This window comes from Salvelinus alpinus, chromosome 6 (assembly GCF_045679555.1).
Source record: "Salvelinus alpinus chromosome 6, SLU_Salpinus.1, whole genome shotgun sequence".
Classification (NCBI taxonomy): Eukaryota; Metazoa; Chordata; class Actinopteri; order Salmoniformes; family Salmonidae; genus Salvelinus; species Salvelinus alpinus.
The window spans coordinates 8,810,331-8,827,480 of NC_092091.1; the positions used below are offsets into that span (position 1 = coordinate 8,810,331).

General features: G+C 43.6%; 1 protein-coding gene across 6 annotated transcripts; it reads left to right on the forward strand.

The window, feature by feature from the left end:
* The first annotated feature begins 2,411 nt into the window (after positions 1-2,411).
* Positions 2,412-17,134, forward strand: LOC139578106 (protein regulator of cytokinesis 1-like). Of its 6 annotated transcripts, none has more exons than XR_011675493.1 (16): positions 2,412-2,571; positions 3,325-3,457; positions 3,693-3,815; positions 4,235-4,468; positions 5,570-5,740; positions 10,019-10,168; positions 10,580-10,727; positions 11,034-11,170; positions 11,344-11,439; positions 11,654-11,800; positions 12,143-12,253; positions 12,690-12,803; positions 13,805-13,901; positions 15,551-15,588; positions 15,694-15,751; positions 16,088-17,134. XR_011675493.1 is itself a non-coding variant. In XM_071405318.1 (16 exons), the coding sequence occupies exons 1-15, from the start codon at positions 2,561-2,563 to the stop codon at positions 15,701-15,703; spliced, it is 1,794 nt and encodes a 597-aa protein (XP_071261419.1). In that variant the 5' UTR covers positions 2,412-2,560; the 3' UTR covers positions 15,704-15,751; positions 16,088-17,134. The 6 variants fall into 6 exon arrangements, 5 of the variants coding, with proteins under 5 accessions (XP_071261419.1, XP_071261417.1, XP_071261421.1 ...); XM_071405318.1 differs by having other exon boundaries at positions 13,805-13,975; XM_071405316.1 differs by lacking the exon at positions 15,694-15,751 and having other exon boundaries at positions 13,805-13,975.
* The last annotated feature ends 16 nt before the right edge of the window (positions 17,135-17,150 follow it).

Consider the following 17,150-nt stretch of genomic DNA (forward strand, 5'->3'; position numbering starts at 1 on the left):
TTGACTGTCTACTGTAATTCTATGTCAATCACATTTAAAATGATACTCCAGAGAAAATCAGGTAGCCTTAAACGTGTTTATGTTTCGACTTAATTGAACATGTCGTCACGTTCTGCGTTGCATCATCTTGCTCCTGACTCTTCTCTATCTTTGTGTCTGTGAAGCAAAAAAACAATAAACGATATGCTTTGCAAATGCTGCACTTCTTAGAAAATCAGTGAGTGGAATGGAAGATGCATCAAAACCCCAAACAATGGAAACACGAATCTATAATGAGTAAAGACAATGGAAACACTAGTCTATAATGAGTAAAGACAATGGAAACACTAGTCTATCATGAGTAAAGACAATGGAAACACTACTCTATCATGAGTAAAGACAATGGAAACACTAGTCTATCATGAGTAAAGACAATGGAAACACTAGTCTATCATGAGTAAAGACAATGGAAACACTAGTCTATCATGAGTAAAGACAATGGAAACACTAGTCTATCATGAGTAAAGACAATGGAAACACTAGTCTATCATGAGTAAAGACAATGGAAACACTAGTCTATCATGAGTAAAGACAATGGAAACACTAGTCTATAATGAGTAAAGACAATGGAAACACTAGTCTATCATGAGTAAAGACAATGGAAACACTAGTCTATAATGAGTAAAGACAATGGAAACACTAGTCTATAATGAGTAAAGACAATGGAAACACTAGTCTATAATGAGTAAAGACAATGGAAACACTAGTCTATAATGAGTAAAGACAATGGAAACAATAGTCTATAATGAGTAAAGACAATGGAAACACTAGTCTATAATGAGTAAAGACAATGGAAACACTAGTCTATCATGAGTAAAGACAATGGAAACACTAGTCTATCATGAGTAAAGACAATGGAAACACTAGTCTATAATGAGTAAAGACAATGGAAACACTAGTCTATCATGAGTAAAGACAATGGAAACACTAGTCTATCATGAGTAAAGACAATGGAAACACTAGTCTATAATGAGTAAAGACAATGGAAACACTAGTCTATCATGAGTAAAGACAATGGAAACACTAGTCTATCCTGAGTAAAGACAATGGAAACACTAGTCTATAATGAGTAAAGACAATGGAAACACTAGTCTATCATGAGTAAAGACAATGGAAACACTAGTCTATCATGAGTAAAGACAATGGAAACACTAGTCTATCATGAGTAAAGACAATGGAAACACTAGTCTATCATGAGTAAAGACAATGGAAACACTAGTCTATCATGAGTAAAGACAATGGAAACACTAGTCTATCATGAGTAAAGACAATGGAAACACTAGTCTATCATGAGTAAAGACAATGGAAACACTAGTCTATCATGAGTAAAGACAATGGAAACACTAGTCTATCATGAGTAAAGACAATGGAAACACTAGTCTATCATGAGTATATGTAACAGTATAACTTTAAACCGTCCCCTCGCCCCGACACGGGCGCGAACCAGGGACCTTCTGCACACATCAACAACAGTTACCCACGAAGCATCGTTACCCATCGCTCCACAAAAGCCGCGGCCCTTGCAGAGCAAGGTGCAACACTACTTCTAGGTTTCAGAGCAAGTGACGTAACTGATTGAAACGCTAGTAGCGCGTACCCGCTAACTAGCTAGCCATTTCACATCCGTTACATATAGACAATGTTAACACTAGTCTATCATGACTAAAGAAGGAGCAGAGGAGTGGCAGCAATCATTATTTTCCTCTGTTATCATGTTCTACCTTCAACCTCCTCATCGGTCTGATCACTTCAATAGATGATAAAAAGGGAACGAATCTCAGGGAAACAAAGGTTATGGCAGGTCTTAAGCAAATCAAAATCAAATCAAATGTATTTATGAAGCCCTTCTTACATCAGCTGATATCTCAAAGTGCTGTACAGAAACCCAGCCTAAAACCCCAAACAGCAAGCAATGTGTAGAAGCACGGTGGCTAGGAAAAACTCCCTAGAAAGGCCAGAACCTAGGAAGAAACCTAGAGAGTTACCAGGCTATGGGGGGTGGCCAGTCCTCTTCTGGCTGTGCCGGGTGGAGATTATAACAGAACATGGCCAAGATGTTCAAATGTTCATAGGTGACCAGCAGGGTCAAATAATAATAATCCCTTTTAGTTTTATTTAGAGTGTACAGTAGTTAGTTAGTGCCTCAACAGTAATGCCGAGGCTTATAGACATATATTCAAATAAAAATGACTATTCATATTATAACTATAGCAGCTAATATATGTTATTTTCAGGTAATAAAATATTCAGCTATGATTGCTTATTCCTCAATTACAAAAATCAAAGGTGAGCTCTTCAAGTCGTCAAACGCTGTGGCCACGCCCACAGAAAGCAGTTTTTTGACGTGTTCTCCATATCGGCCAATAGAAAGCGAGGCATTGTTTCGGTGCAAAATTTGAACAGAGTCGCAGACGGCAAACGACGCTTGGACACAGATAACAATCTTTCATTTGTTGTATTGTGTTAAAAGAGACGTATTTAGTTAAGGCAACACTGGTAAAATTTTCGGTGGAACGTAACCATGAGGAGGAGGTTAGTCCCCCAAAATTGTGTGTGGGTTGCTGTGTTTGGATGATGTCCTTGCTTGTTGTTAACTTTAGCTAGCTAACTAATAATGAGAGGTAGCTAACATAGCATTCTAAGCAACGTTAAATAAATGAGTATTGGCACACAATGCTGCAGTAGCTAACGTTACCTGTCGGTAATAACTAACATTAGTTACGCTAACGTTACTACTGTAGTACCTAACTAGATAACTTTGTCTGGCTAGCTAAATTGCGCTACACGACTGGCTAGCTAAATTGGACTACACGGCTGGCCAGCTAGCTAACTAACCGTTTGGTAATCGCCTTAGCTTAATATTAAAATGATAAACTGCCATAACTAGCTAGCTGACGTTACTGTAAAGAGGAACTAACGTTAGCTAAACATGTTTTTAAATACAGTGGCTAGTTTAACTAGATGGATTGTTTTGGCAACTCAATTACGTAGTCGACTAACCTGTTTAGCCTGCCAAGAGGAATGTTAATCAACCAGCTACTGATCAGACAAAATGTCCATGACAACTTGGCTACAGTAGCTACGTGGCATCTGACACCTTCGAGAACCTACTCAGCTCAGTTACTCTGTTGATCAACAACAAGCTCTGCAATGCACACACAATAATCCATAATAATCCATGGAGAGTGTGAATCTGATCTGCACTATTTCCTGTAGTTGCGGGCTGCAGCATTCATAACACATTTATGTGACATGCTTTCACCTGCTTAAAACTTTCCTCTACAGTGAAGTCCATGCTGCAGAATCTGTAGCATGTCTGAATCAAGCTCTGAACAGGTTGAAGGACATCTGGGAAGAAATAGGCATTCCAGAGGACCAGCGACTACAGAGGACTGATGTAGTCAAGAAACATATCAAAGTGAGTTTGGGTTCATTCCAAAAGATGATTAAGGTAGTTTGCTAGCCTGCTACCAGATCTGTTTGTGCTGTCTTGTGGCTTACTAAACTCCCTTGGTCATTGTCACAACAATGCATGGCAATGAACATAGTAGTTGACAAATGGCAAGACAGTACAAAATGAGCTGGAGCCAGGATAATTCACTTATTAACCAGTGGAATGTATTTTGACCTGTGTGTGTGTTCTATTCTACTAGGGCTTGCTGGACATGATGATCACTGAGGAGGACAGTCTAAGGAAGAGATTGATGAGCAGCATAGAGTCCTGTCGCAAAGAGCTGGACGTTCTGTGCACTGAGCTTCAACTATCCCCCTTTGAGGTCCACTTCTCTCTTGACTTGAGTTAAGCTTATTACTTCTAGCTACTAATGGAGCAATGAGCCTAAGGAGTGCATCTCCAGATTTTTGTATTTTGAGACAACAAACTTGTGAAAAATATGCGTTTTTCTGTCTTTAGAATCCAAATTGGAACACGCAATATTGTTACAGTAAAGATATTTTACTTGTATCTTTTGCTTTGTGACCTGGATTTTTTTAAACTATAGAAATGAAGCTAGCTTTATTACCTAAAATATTTTTCGTTGTGCTCCTGAATTTCTTTGTGTGCGCCTACATCTTCCAAATTAGGCTCACATGTGCTCCTTGTAGACAAAGCTCAGTGTAGAGCCATGTGTTACTTCATTATCCTAATGTTTCATCTTGTTAATGTTCCTTTTCAACCATCTTGATGTGTCTATAGGAGGACGAGGGGAGGACGATGCTGCAGCTGGAGAAGGACATTCGGTCACGGCTGGAGGTGATGATGATACAGAAGAGTCAGAGAGTTAAGGAGCTGAAGACTCTGTACAAGCAGGACCGGGAGCTGTGTGACATCATGTGTTCAGTTCCCTTCTGTATCGACATGGACACTGTCCCTTCCCTGGAACAGCTGGACCGCTACCACTCCTACCTGAACGATCTCACCAAAGAGAAGGTATGTCTGCATCATCCTTCATGGTGTTCATACATATCCATTTGGGGGGGGGGGGGGGGGGGGGGGGGGGCTTTTCTTTTTTTTGGTCAGTTTGTGGTTAGTGGCAGGTAGCCTAGTGGTTAATGGCGTTGGGCCAGTAAACGAAAGGTCGCTGGTTCGAATCCCCGAGCTGACTAGGTGAAAACTCTCTGTGTTTTTGAGCAAGGCACTTAACCATAATTGCTCCTGTAAGTCGCTCTGGATAAGAGCGTCTGCTAAATGACTAAAATATAAATGTAAAATGAACAATTTAAGGGCCCTGAGAATGGTATGATGTACAATAGACATAGGAAAGTGGGCATGTCACTTAAGCACAGCAAACCCAATATACACAGATTTATTTTAGATTAATTTGAGAATTGCAGCGCTGTATGTTTGAAGAGGCATGAAGTGATACAATTCGGATGTATATTTAATAGTGCTGAGCGATTAACCAACATTTCTGTAATTTTTTGTTTTTTAAACAACAAATTGACTGACATGGGTTAAATTATTTAAAATCCATTTCGTTATGTTTTTTTCTATGAGTTTAAAGTTTTTCTTGGTTGGCATGGTTACAAATGGTCCTCGGTTGTGAGACTGGTTGGACGTACTGCCAAATTCTCTAAAATTATGTTTTAGGTGGCTTATGGTAGAGAAATTAACATTCAATTATCTGGCAACAGCTCTGGTGGACATTCCTGCATTCAACATGCCAATTGCGCGCTCCCTCAACTTTAGACATCTGTGGCATTGTGTTGTGTGACAACTGAACATGTTAAGAGTGGCCTTTTATTGTCCCCAGCACAAGGTGCACCTGTGTAATGATCATGCTATTTAATCAGCTTCTTGATATGCCACACCTGTCAGGTGGATGGATTATCTTGACCAAGAAGAAATGCTCACTAACAGGGATGTAAATACATTTGCGCACAAAATTTGAGAGAAATAAGATTTTTGTGCATATGGAACATTTCTGGGATCTTGAAAAACGTGACCAACACTTTAAATGTTGCGTTTTATATGTTCATTCAGACAATCTTTGTGTAAGTTGAGATTTATGCTCTCCGTTGTATGTTCCAGGATCGTCGCCACGGTGAGTTTGTGAGTATCAAGCGTCAGATCATTGTGTGTATGGAGGAGCTGGACCAGTTGCCAGACACCAGCTTTGAGAGGGACGTGGTGTGTGAGGACGAGGAGGCCTTCTGTCTGTCCAGCGACAACATCACAGCTCTCCAACTGCTGCTGGGACAGGTGAGACCTGGGCATACAGCGCTTTCATGTACATTCACCATTTTCTCAAATTTTGTGTCAGAATTCTTCATTTTATTTAAAGATGTGCCATATTGAGTAAAGTGTCCCTAACCGATTTGTGTTTTTTGGTTTGTTTATTTGCAACTTATTTTGTACATAATGTTGGTGCTACCGTTTCTTATGACCGAAAGAACTTCTGGACATCGGGACTGCGATTACTCACCTCGAACTGGCAGAATCAGAGGGCAGGCTGCCTTCTGAGAATTCGTAGGCGATCGAATAAACCCCCACTTCCTTCCATTCTGCTAGCAAACGTGCAATCTTTGGAAAATAAAATCGATGAACTACGCCGGAGATTAAACTACCAACGGTAGAAACTGTAATATCTTATGCTTCACGGAGTCGTGCCTGAATGACGACACTATCAACATACAGCTGGCTGGTTATACGCTGTACCGGCAAGATAGAACAGCGGCATCTGGTAAGACGAGGGGATACTCAACACAGGCCCCTCAGGGGTGCGTTCTCAGTCCCCTCCTGTACTCCCTGTTCACTCATGACTGGACGGCCAGGCACGACTCCAACACCATCATATAAGTTTGCCGATGACACAACAGTGGTAGGCCTGATCAACGACGAGACAGCCTATAGGCAGGAGGTCAGAGACCTGGCCGTGTGGTGCCAGTGTAACAGTATAACTTTAGTACGTCCCCTCGCCCCGACACGGGCGCGAACCAGGGACCCTCTGCACACATCGACAACAGTCACCCACGAAGCGTCGTTACCCATCGCTCCACAAAAGCCGCGGCCCTTGCAGAGCAAGGGGAAACCCTACTTCAGGTCTCAGAGCAAGTGACGTAACCGATTGAAATGCTATTAGCGCGTACCCGCTAACTAGCTAGCCATTTCACATCCGTTACACTCACCCCCCTTTCAACCTCCTCCTTTTCCGCAGCAACCAGATTGATCCGGGTCACGGCACCAGTGTAACAGGTGTATAATGTACTCCCCATGCGTTGTGTTTTCACAAAATAAATAACTTCGGCCAGTGGTCCCAGTTGAGCATCATTTATTTCTGCTGTTGTTAAATGGGAAACAGCACGTTAGTTGTGCAGGACTTAACAGTGTTGATGGCTGTCGATGGCAAAATCCCTTGCATCACATTTTCATACTGGGGCAACAAAATACAAAAATACAATACAAAATATAACATGTGTAAATACCTGTTGTTAAATGGGAAACAGCACGTTAGTTGTGCAGGACTTAACAGTGTTGATGGCTGTCGATGGCAAAATCTGTAGCATGAAGACAACTGTGTTAGCCGTGGCTTATGTGACCATGACATCGGTGTATGCTAGCTAACACAATTATTTACAGCAATCATATGCCAAAGCACATCCCAGAAAGCCCCTCAATCCCTAACAGGTACCATATACCCACACATGTATAAAATCAGTAACGTACAGCAAACTTGTACACATTGTAAAATAGAAAATAGAAAACAGTATTCAGAACGTGACCTACCCCTTGCATCACATTTTCATACTGGGAAGACCTGACGTTCGCGATCTCCCCCTATCTGCAAGCGGGGCCAATCACAACACCCCTTATTGTCATCAGAGTTGAACTAACCAATAAGAATGCTTGAACATCAAATACACATTTCTTTAGAGGCAAGTGGAAACATAACCAACCCTGTTACATTCTCCCCTGCTGAATTACACTTGCATACTACAAAGAAACTAAATGAGGTATGCAAAACCTTGCAATATATATGTCACCAAATATTCCAGTGCAAAGACTATTCTCTAAAGAGAATTAGGGGAATTCACAGACCCCGTAGGAAAACATGCCTGTTACATGTTCAGTACACTCAGTGACAATAAGAACCTCAGACAGAAAAACCTTGGCCTACATGACCCCTGACCCATTACCTCTATAGGGTCTCTTGAAAGTTACAAAAAACAAAAAAAAATGTGGCTACAGACTTGGATTCTAATCCTACACCCACACAGGTACTCTAATGAATTCTGTATGAAAAACCCTCTGTGTCTGCATAGTCTCAATGAGTCTCACTGGGCGTTTCCTAACTCGACCAGCCCCTGACCTGACAGTCCTAACAGAGTTATCATTACGTTTAACCTGTTCAACTACAACCACCATTGGTGGGTCACTGTCCACAGTCGATGGGTAGTCAAGGTCAAAGGTTCCGTGACTGTTGCTGGAGCTTGTGCCACCAGTGGCATCTTCAGAATGCCTTTCCTCAGAGGGTTCGGACATTTCTTCTCCAAAGGTTACCTCTGACATGCTTGTGCCACCAGTGGCACCCTCAGAATGTGGTGAGTTCTGAGGGTCCCTCGCCAGTGGCCCATCTTCCAGCACATCTAGGGTCTCTTTTTCAGAGGGCTCCGACTGTGTTTCCTCCGAGGTCTGTTCTGATACCCACACACTAGTCCTCTCACCGATGTCCATTTCTGGTATATCATTCATGGATGAGTCCTCCATCTCCTCACTCGGATCCTCACGGTCTCCCGTATTAGGTGTCTCTAAGGCAGTGTCAGGGAGAGGCAAAAAGTTTACAGGCATTATCAGATTACGGTGGACCGTTTTCTCCTGGCCAGTCGACATGTTCTGTATCTTAAAGATGTGGATGTCACTATTGTTCTCCGTAACAATATAGAGGTTGTTCTCCCAGCGATCCGCCAGCTTCCTCTTTCCACGTTCACCCTTATTCGCCAGCAGCACCCGATCACCGACCTCCACTGGAGCTCCTCTGATCTTCCTGTTGTAGAGGCCCGCATGCCTCTTCAGCTGTTTGGTTGCCGACAACTGTACAGTCTCCATGGCCTCCCTCAGGTCTCTCGTCAGGGACTTGACGTACTCATCATAGTCTACAACATTTGAGTCTTGTAGCACCGTACCAAACATCATGTCGACAGGCAGACGTGGGGTTCTCCCGATCCGGGTCAACAGCATCAATGTAACAGTATAACTTTAGTACCGTCCCCTCGCCCCGACACGGGCGCGAACCAGGGACCCTCTGCACACATCAACAACTGACACCCACGAAGCGTCGTTACCCATCGCTCCACAAAAACCGCGGCCCTTGCAGAGCAAGGGGAAACCCTACTTCAGGTCTCAGAGCAAGTGACGTAACCGATTGAAATGCTATTAGCGCGTACCCGCTAACTAGCTAGCCATTTCACATCCGTTACACCAGGACAACAACCTTTCCCTCAACGTGATCAAGACAAAGGAGATGATTGTGGACTACAGGAAAAGGAGGACCGAGCACGTCCCCATTCTCATCAACGTGGCTGCAGTGGAGCAGGTTGAGAGCTTCAAATTCCTTGGTGTCCATATCACCAACAAACTAACATGGTCTTAGCACACCAAGACAGTTGTGAAGAGGGCATGACTAAACCTATTCCCCCTCAGGAGACTGAAAAGATTTGGCATGGGTCCTCAAAATGTTCTACAGCTGCATCATCGAGAGCATCCTGATTGGTTGCATCACTGCCTGGTATGGTAACTGCTTGGTCTCTGTCCGCAAGGCACTACAGAGGGTAGTGCGAACGGCCCAGTCGGTGTCAGAGGAAGGCCCTAAAAATTGGCAGACTCCAGCCGCCCTACTCAGACTGTTCTCTCTGCTACAACATGGCAAGGGGTACCGGATCGCCATGTCTAGGTCCAAGAGGGTTCTAAACAGCTTCTACCCCCAAGCCATAAGACTCCATAAGAATCTAATCAAATGTCTACCCAGACTATTTGCATTGCCCCCCCCCCCCCCCCCCCCCTTTACACCGTTGCTGCTACTCTGTTATTATCTATGCATAGTCACTTTAATAACTCTACCTACACGTACATATTACCTCAACTAACCGGTGCTCCCTCACATTGACTCTGTACCGGTACCCCCCTGTATGTAGTCTCGCTATTGTTATTTTACTGCTGCTCTTTAATTACTTGTTACTTTTATTTCTTATTCTTTTCCGTATTTTTTTAAACTGCATTGTTGTTTAGGGGGTTGTAAGTAAGCATTTCACTGTAAGGTCTACACCTGTTGTATTCGGCGCATGTGACTAATAAAAATGTATATTGTAAGAGCAATATCTGACTGTTTTTTGGCTTGCGTTGTTTTAGTTTAAACTTTCTCTTGGGGTGTTTTCACTCTCGTTGGGTGGTATTTGATACATCTACATAACGATCAGATAAATGTAACACAGAAGCCCATTTGTCCAACAAAACACCTGACCACACTTATTATGTTATTCTCAGCTGGAGGATCGCAAGACGGAGAACGAGCTAGTGTGTAGCTCCTACCGCACTAAGATCCAGGAGCTGTGGGAGAGGCTGCAGGTGCCTCAGGAGGAGAGAGATGGCATGTCAGAACACATGGTCAAGTCCAGGAAGAAGAACATGGATGCTGTGAGTTTAACATACATTTAAGTTTGCAAACTTCTACATTTTTCCAGATATTCTGGTTGGAGGATTCTGGTTTTCCTGCTTATTCCCTCCTGATTTCAGGAATCTTCCAACCAGGATTTCTGGAAAACTAGGGAATTATGGGAAAGTTACTGGAATTTTGCAACCCTACATAATTCTTGTTTGGTAGGTCTGTAAAGTGGTGGAACCTCCAGCACTACGCTATACCTATCCGGACCCTTATTACAATGTTTTAACGTTTTGCATTTGCAAGGACTGCCTTTTTAGAATGCCTATGACAAACCCTAGGTCCAAGTTTATTTACCATGTGTAATGAATACGTTGGGAAATCTTACTCACCCAAGTGAATGTTCTGAATTGAACGAATCAGTAAGTTTTGTACCCCTCCCCCAGTTACAAGCTGAGTGCCATCGTCTGGAGCAGCTGAAGATCAAGAACATGAGGAATGAGATAGAAGACATCAGGGCTGAGGTGGCTCTGTTCTGGGAGAGGTGTTACTACAGCCTGGAGCAGAGACAAGCCTTCACGCCCTACTATGGTGGTCAGTTGTTGTTTGTAAATACAGTATCGTAGTACATGTTTTGATTGGAATGTACTACTGGGTTTCTCATGAACAGTTGGTCCCTGTTACGAATGTAATGTACCGGGTGGTGTTCATTTGGTACATCATAGAGAAACGTTTTGCAAATGAAAAATATGTTGTTTATTAGACAATAGTCCAGGTAGTCCCCACCTTGTTTGTCAGTTGTCTTCCATTTTGGTGACTAATGAACATGTGAACACAACCCTGGTTGTCCTCTACTGAGATTGATAGATAAATAACAGACCGGTACTTTTATTCTCTCAGATGACTACACTGAGGAGATGCTGAACCTACACCAGGAGGAGCTCCTGAGTCTGAAGAAGCACTACGAGAACCACAGGGAGCTGTTTGAAGGAGTAACCAGGTGGCAAGAAAGCTGGACACTGTTCCTACAACTGGAGGTGAGGAATATGAATTCAAATCTTTAATCTCAGTTTGTTTTGTGTATATTGTGACATCACCTTCCACCTGTCATCACGCTGATCCCCACCCTTCACTTTTCCACTGACTCACGAGTTTCAGGTGTGTTTCTCAAGTGACTGTATTTGTCAAAACATGGTTGAATTCTCCACAGAAAAAGGCGACGGATCCTTCTAGATTTAACAACCGAGGTGGGAACCTTCTTAAAGAGGAGAAGCAGAGGGCTGACCTGCAGAAAAGCCTGCCAAAGGTGAGGCTAAGTTGTGTTTTTCAGATTGTAATGTTAATTGATTATTTCTCTACCCACAGGCTCTCTGACCTGAATAGCTGGCCTGTTTTTCTTTATGTAGCCTATATCTTTAGGATTTATCTTGGTTCTATATTTCTGTGTTTTTATTATGACACCTCAGGATCCATTAAAGAGGGGCACATTAACTTGAAACATGTTCTCTCATGTGTTCCAGTTGGAGAAGAGCCTGAAGACCCAGATAGACCTATGGGAGGAGGAGCAGTACAGAGAGTTCCTGGTTAACGGACAGCGGTTCCTCCAGTACGTTGAGGAGCAGTGGGAACTACTGCGGCTGGAGAAGGAGAGAGAGAAGAATGAGAGAGTAAGATGAGACAAATGGCCCTGTTTCAATGCTTTTAGATGAGACAAACGGCCCTGTTTGGGCGCTTTTAATGTGCTTCCTTCCTCCCTTTTGAGGCAATCACTGATCTCACTTGATTAGATAGACATTGATGAGATTGAAATCAAAGTCTCCTCGACACAGCTTTCCCCAATCATGTCATAATAAGATCAGTGATTTATTCTAGGAAGAGTGGGGGGGGGGGTGAAGGGTTGCGATTCAAACAGACAAATCTTAACTACGAAGGACTATTTCCAGTGTTTCCTAGTAAAGAGTGAAACTGGTTCCGATGAGAATACTGACTGTGATCTGTAAAATAAACAGCAACTGAAGAAGAACCAGCAGATCGAACAAGACATGCTATATGGTACTGCTCAACGAACCCCCTCCAAAAGACGCCTTGCAGAGACGCCTACGCCTGGCAAAGCAAGAAAGGTAAACCAGTTGATTCGACACCAATGGGGTTGTTTTTGTGATCAAATTAAAGCTAGTATGGGGGGGGGGGGGGCTGTGGTATTATTTAAGATACTCTTTGAAGAGGTAGGGTTTCAGATGTTTCCGGAAGATGGGAAGGGACTCTGCTGTCCTAGCCTCAGGGGGAAGCTGGTTACACTTTTGGGGTGCCAAGACAGAGAAGCGCTTGGACTGGGCTGACTGGCCTCACGTAGGGGTGGGTGGGAGGGCGGGCAAAGAGACCAGAACAGATTGATCGGTTTTGGGATGTAGGGTTTGAGAAGAGCCTGAAGGTAGTAAGGGGCAGTTCCTCCTCAACAACCATAATGTCTAGTCTGGGTTAAAAACCACAACCCGGAATGTCTAGTCTGGGTAAAAACGGAGCAATGTGTGAATTGTCGTTTTCTCCTTTCCCCAGCTGAATGCCACTAGCAGTATCTCCAGTTCTACTCCTAACAGCACCTTACGCTCTGCCTTCGGAGGAACCATGTGCCAGTCGCCAGTCCTCAGACCACCTATGTCTGCCAGCAGGGTTAGTACACACAGTCCCCAGTCCTGCCAGCAAGGTTAGTACACACACAGTCCCCGGTCCTGCCAGCACAAACACAGTCCCCGGTCCTGCCAGCAGGGCTAGTACACACACAGTCCCCGGTCCTGCCATCATGGTTAGTACACACACAGTCCCCGGTCCTGCCAGCATGGTTAGTACACACAGTCCCCGGTCCTGCCAGCAGGGCTAGTACACACACAGTCCCCGGTCCTGAGACCACCTACGACTGTCAGCATGGTTAGTACACACACAGTCCCCGGTCCTGAGACCACCTACGACTGTCAGCATGGTTAGTACACACACAGTCCCCGGTCCTGTCAGCATGGTTAGTACACACACAGTCCCCAGTCCTCAGACCACCTACGACTGTCAGCATGGTTAGTACACACACAGTCCCCGGTCCTACGACTGTCAGCATGGTTCGTACAGTCCCCGGTCCTCAGACCACCTACGACTGTCAGCATGGTTAGTACACACACAGTCCTCAGACCACCTATGACTGTCAGCATGGTTAGTACACACACAGTCCTCAGACCACCTATGACTGTCAGCATGGTTAGTACACACACAGTCTTCAGACCACCTATGACTGTCAGCATGGTTAGTACACACACAGTCCCCGGTCCTCAGACCACCTATGACTGTCAGCATGGTTAGTACACACACAGTCCCCGGTCTTCAGACCACCTACGACTGTCAGCATGGTTAGTACACACACAGTCCTCAGACCACCTATGACTGTCAGCATGGTTAGTACACACACAGTCCTCAGACCACCTATGACTGTCAGCATGGTAGGATCCCCTTATGATCATCACCGACAGTGTTTTTGTTTTTCCTTGTCATCTCATAAGGATCCAGTCTCAACAACAGCCGTGTTGAGTCAGTTGAAGAGGGAAACATGAGACTCATACATGCTTAAAACAAGTAACAGACCTGTCTGCTTACAGAGAACACTAACACCCCCCCCCCCCCCTCCCCAGATTCCTCTGAGGACCCCTGGTCGTGTTGGAAGAACCCCCCGCACAGTGGAACGCAACAAGGAGAACATGTCCCGCCTGAACGGCACGGTTCTGAGCGGTGTGTTAAGAACCCCTGCCTCACGCTGTAACATCACCGTTAACTCTGTGGCCAGCACCTATTCGGAATTTTCGGTAATTTCCCTAGGTCATCACCTACCGGCCAATCATAAACCCAGCAACACACAATCCAGTCAGAGATGTATGTCTGTACAGTGAGAGAATTGCACCAGTCTTATACACTTAAAGGAAAGATTCGCCCATTTTCAATGTATCTCTGAGTTGATGTCCTATCGATTCCTTGGGTCATTTCATGTGTATCTGAGTTATTGGCGTTCAAGCAGGCAGAAATCCGTCCTGTATTAACGTACCACAGTGATAAAGTCTCTCTCTCTACACTGGAAGTTAATAGGAATACGACGTTTAGATCGTTAAAACGTCTATCATACATGTCAGATTTCAATCCTGGCCGATGTTATAACTCGGGAAGATGTCTTCTATCCAATGAGACATTGATCATATTTTTTTTGCGATATTCTTTAATCGGGCTCCCGAGTGGCGTAGCTGTCTAATGTACTGCATCTCAGTACAAGAGGTGTCACTACAGTCCCTGGTTCGAATCCAGGCTGTCACACATCCAGGCCGTGATTGGGAGTCGCATAGTGCGGTGCACAATTGGCCCAGCGTTGCCGGGGTAGGCCGTCATTGTAAATAAAAATGTGGTTCTTAACTGACTTACCTAGTTAAATAAAAAATACCTCAATGTGTAATTTTACAGAGGGTCTAGCACATTTGTCTTACTTGGTGCGGTTGCCAGAGAGAGATTATTGAATAAAGGAGCGTATAACGCCCAACCCAGCAGACTGTCGGCCAATCGTGTTCACGTTCACGTCATGCTGCGTCACGTGGTTTGCTAAATTAATCGTCAACGCAATCTCAATGTCAGTGGCTAGAAATTTGCCTATTTTTCTCGAAAGTACATAATGTCACGATTCCAAAGCTATATATTACATATGGCAAGTTAATTATCTCACATCTCGGAAAATATTTGTAACGTTGTACAAAGTATAAATGGCGTTGTGAATGTTAGATTCCACTCTGTGAGGCACGTCGATCTGCAGGTTGAACATGGTGAAATTGTAGACTCCTAAATTGATAGTGCTGTTTGTTTAGGTGATTTTACAGCTAACTAGCTACGTTACATGCTGATATTGTCTTTGGTATTAATGTGTGTAGCTACATTTGCTAGCTAGCCAGCCAGCCCATAGAGCATTGCATTGTAGATTTTGTTGTCGACTTTAGCTGCAACAGATTTCCAATGTTTCTACCAACCTTATTATAACGGCAAAATTAAACACTTGTTCACAAAAAATGTTATTAGTGGCTCAGCAGTCTAAGGCACTGCATCTCACTGCTAGAGGTGTTACTACAGACCCTGGTTCGATCCGGGGCTGTATCACAACCGGCCGTGATCGGGAGTCTCATAGGATGGCGCACAATTGTCCCAGCGTCGTCCGGGTTAGGGGAGGGTTTGGCCGGGGTAGGACTTCATTGTAGTTAAGAATTTGTTCTTAACTGACTTGCCTAGATAAATAAACATTTGCCACTAAATTAGAGGAATATGTGGTTTTGGGTGAATTTTTCCTTTAAGTGAAAGCAAGCTGTCATGAATAGATAACATAGACCGTCTAACTCTACATTCTATTTTAGAAGGATTTTGTCAACATTGAATCCACTGCCATTACCAGGTCTGTATGAATGGACATTTTTATTTAACACCGTAACAATCAGTGAGGCTCACCATGCTAAGTTGCTAACCAAGGTTGCATGCTGAAGTTATGCCTACTTTTCAGCTTTGACTAACGGAGTGCAACCAAGAGCCTGGTCCGGTTCGGTTGGCCTAACCATCTTGTGAGGAACAATATTCACATTTTTATTGAAGATCAAACGTACACTGTTGAACTGGGCTGTGTTGCTGGGTTTTCATGTTGACTTTTATCACAAGGTTTTTGGTTAAACTATTGTTATTCTGTGTCTTCTATCCTTCTTCACATTTTATAATAACCTTCTGTGTTTTTTGCACACTGCATGGGAAGTTAAGGGGATGTTCCACTCAAAACAAATCTATATTTTTCCGCTTACCTTCAAGACAGATTTTCCTTCCTGTGTTTTGTCTTCATGCAACGTACAGGACCAGTATGTACCGCATGTATGTTTTTGTATTAGTATCTTTATTCTCCTCCACAGCGAGATCTCTCAAAAGCTTCCAAATCTAACGTCAAGACAGGACATCTGAACTCGACTGGCACTCGTCTCTGAGCTGAAGGATCAGACGGAACCACACCTGTCCTTGAATCATCTGAGTTTCACGGTTTCTGTCCGGGTCTATTTCTGCATGTCCAGATGAAGGAAATCTATTAACACCTACTGAATGTAACTGCAATGATATCAGAACAGAAACTTGCACCTCTCTCTGAGTCTCTCAGTACAAATGTTCTTCTAGCTCTGCTGAGGTTTCACTTGTTGTCATCTCTGAGGGCTCTGAGCTACTGCCTGAATCCTCCATCTCTCTGAGGGCTCTGAACTACTGCCGTAATCCTCCATCTCTCTGAGGGCTCTGAACTACTGCCGTGATCCTGACTCCTCCATCTCTCTGAGAGCTCTGAACTACTGCCGTAATCCTGACTCCTCCATCTCTCTGAGGGCTCTGAACTACTGCCGTGATCCTGACTCCTCCATCTCTCTGAGGGCTCTGAACTACTGCCGTAATCCTGAATCCTCCATCTCTGAGAGCTCTGAACTGGACTTTCTGGCCTCAGGTCTTCCAGTTTTATCACTGTTTATTGTCTGTGTCCCATTTCTACATGTCTAGATGGAGATGTCAACACCTACTGAATGTACTGAACTCTAAAATACTCTACTCATTTGTCAGAAGATTTGAATTATATTCTTCTCGATTTTTAAGCTTCTCTGATCTAAATGAAATGTTGGGAGGACTTGCTTGACCTATGGAAAAACAGTTTTCATTAAACTTTCAACATCCTCTCTATAACACTCAAATGATAAAAAATTATCCATGTTGGTACTTCATATTCTTATGGGGGCTTGTAGCAAATTATGATCATTCTGCCATATAAACATTGGCTTTACACTACATTTAAACAATGATATTTTCAGTCACCTTTTCCATTTTTGGGGGGGAGGGTACCAATGTGACATCACATTGTCAAAAAGCAAAGGCATACTCCTTGACTGTTGGTGATTTGCAAACCGTAATTAAATGTTTCCAAATGAGCAGCTATTTCTGTTG

Excerpts from the sequence above, each read along its gene's own strand:
- LOC139578106 (XM_071405316.1), top strand. Across the intron at positions 3,458-3,692 it reads TAGTCAAGAAACATATCAAA|GGCTTGCTGGACATGATGAT; the intron begins GTGAGTTTGGGT and ends CTATTCTACTAG. Across the intron at positions 11,440-11,653 it reads TGCAGAAAAGCCTGCCAAAG|TTGGAGAAGAGCCTGAAGAC; the intron begins GTGAGGCTAAGT and ends CATGTGTTCCAG.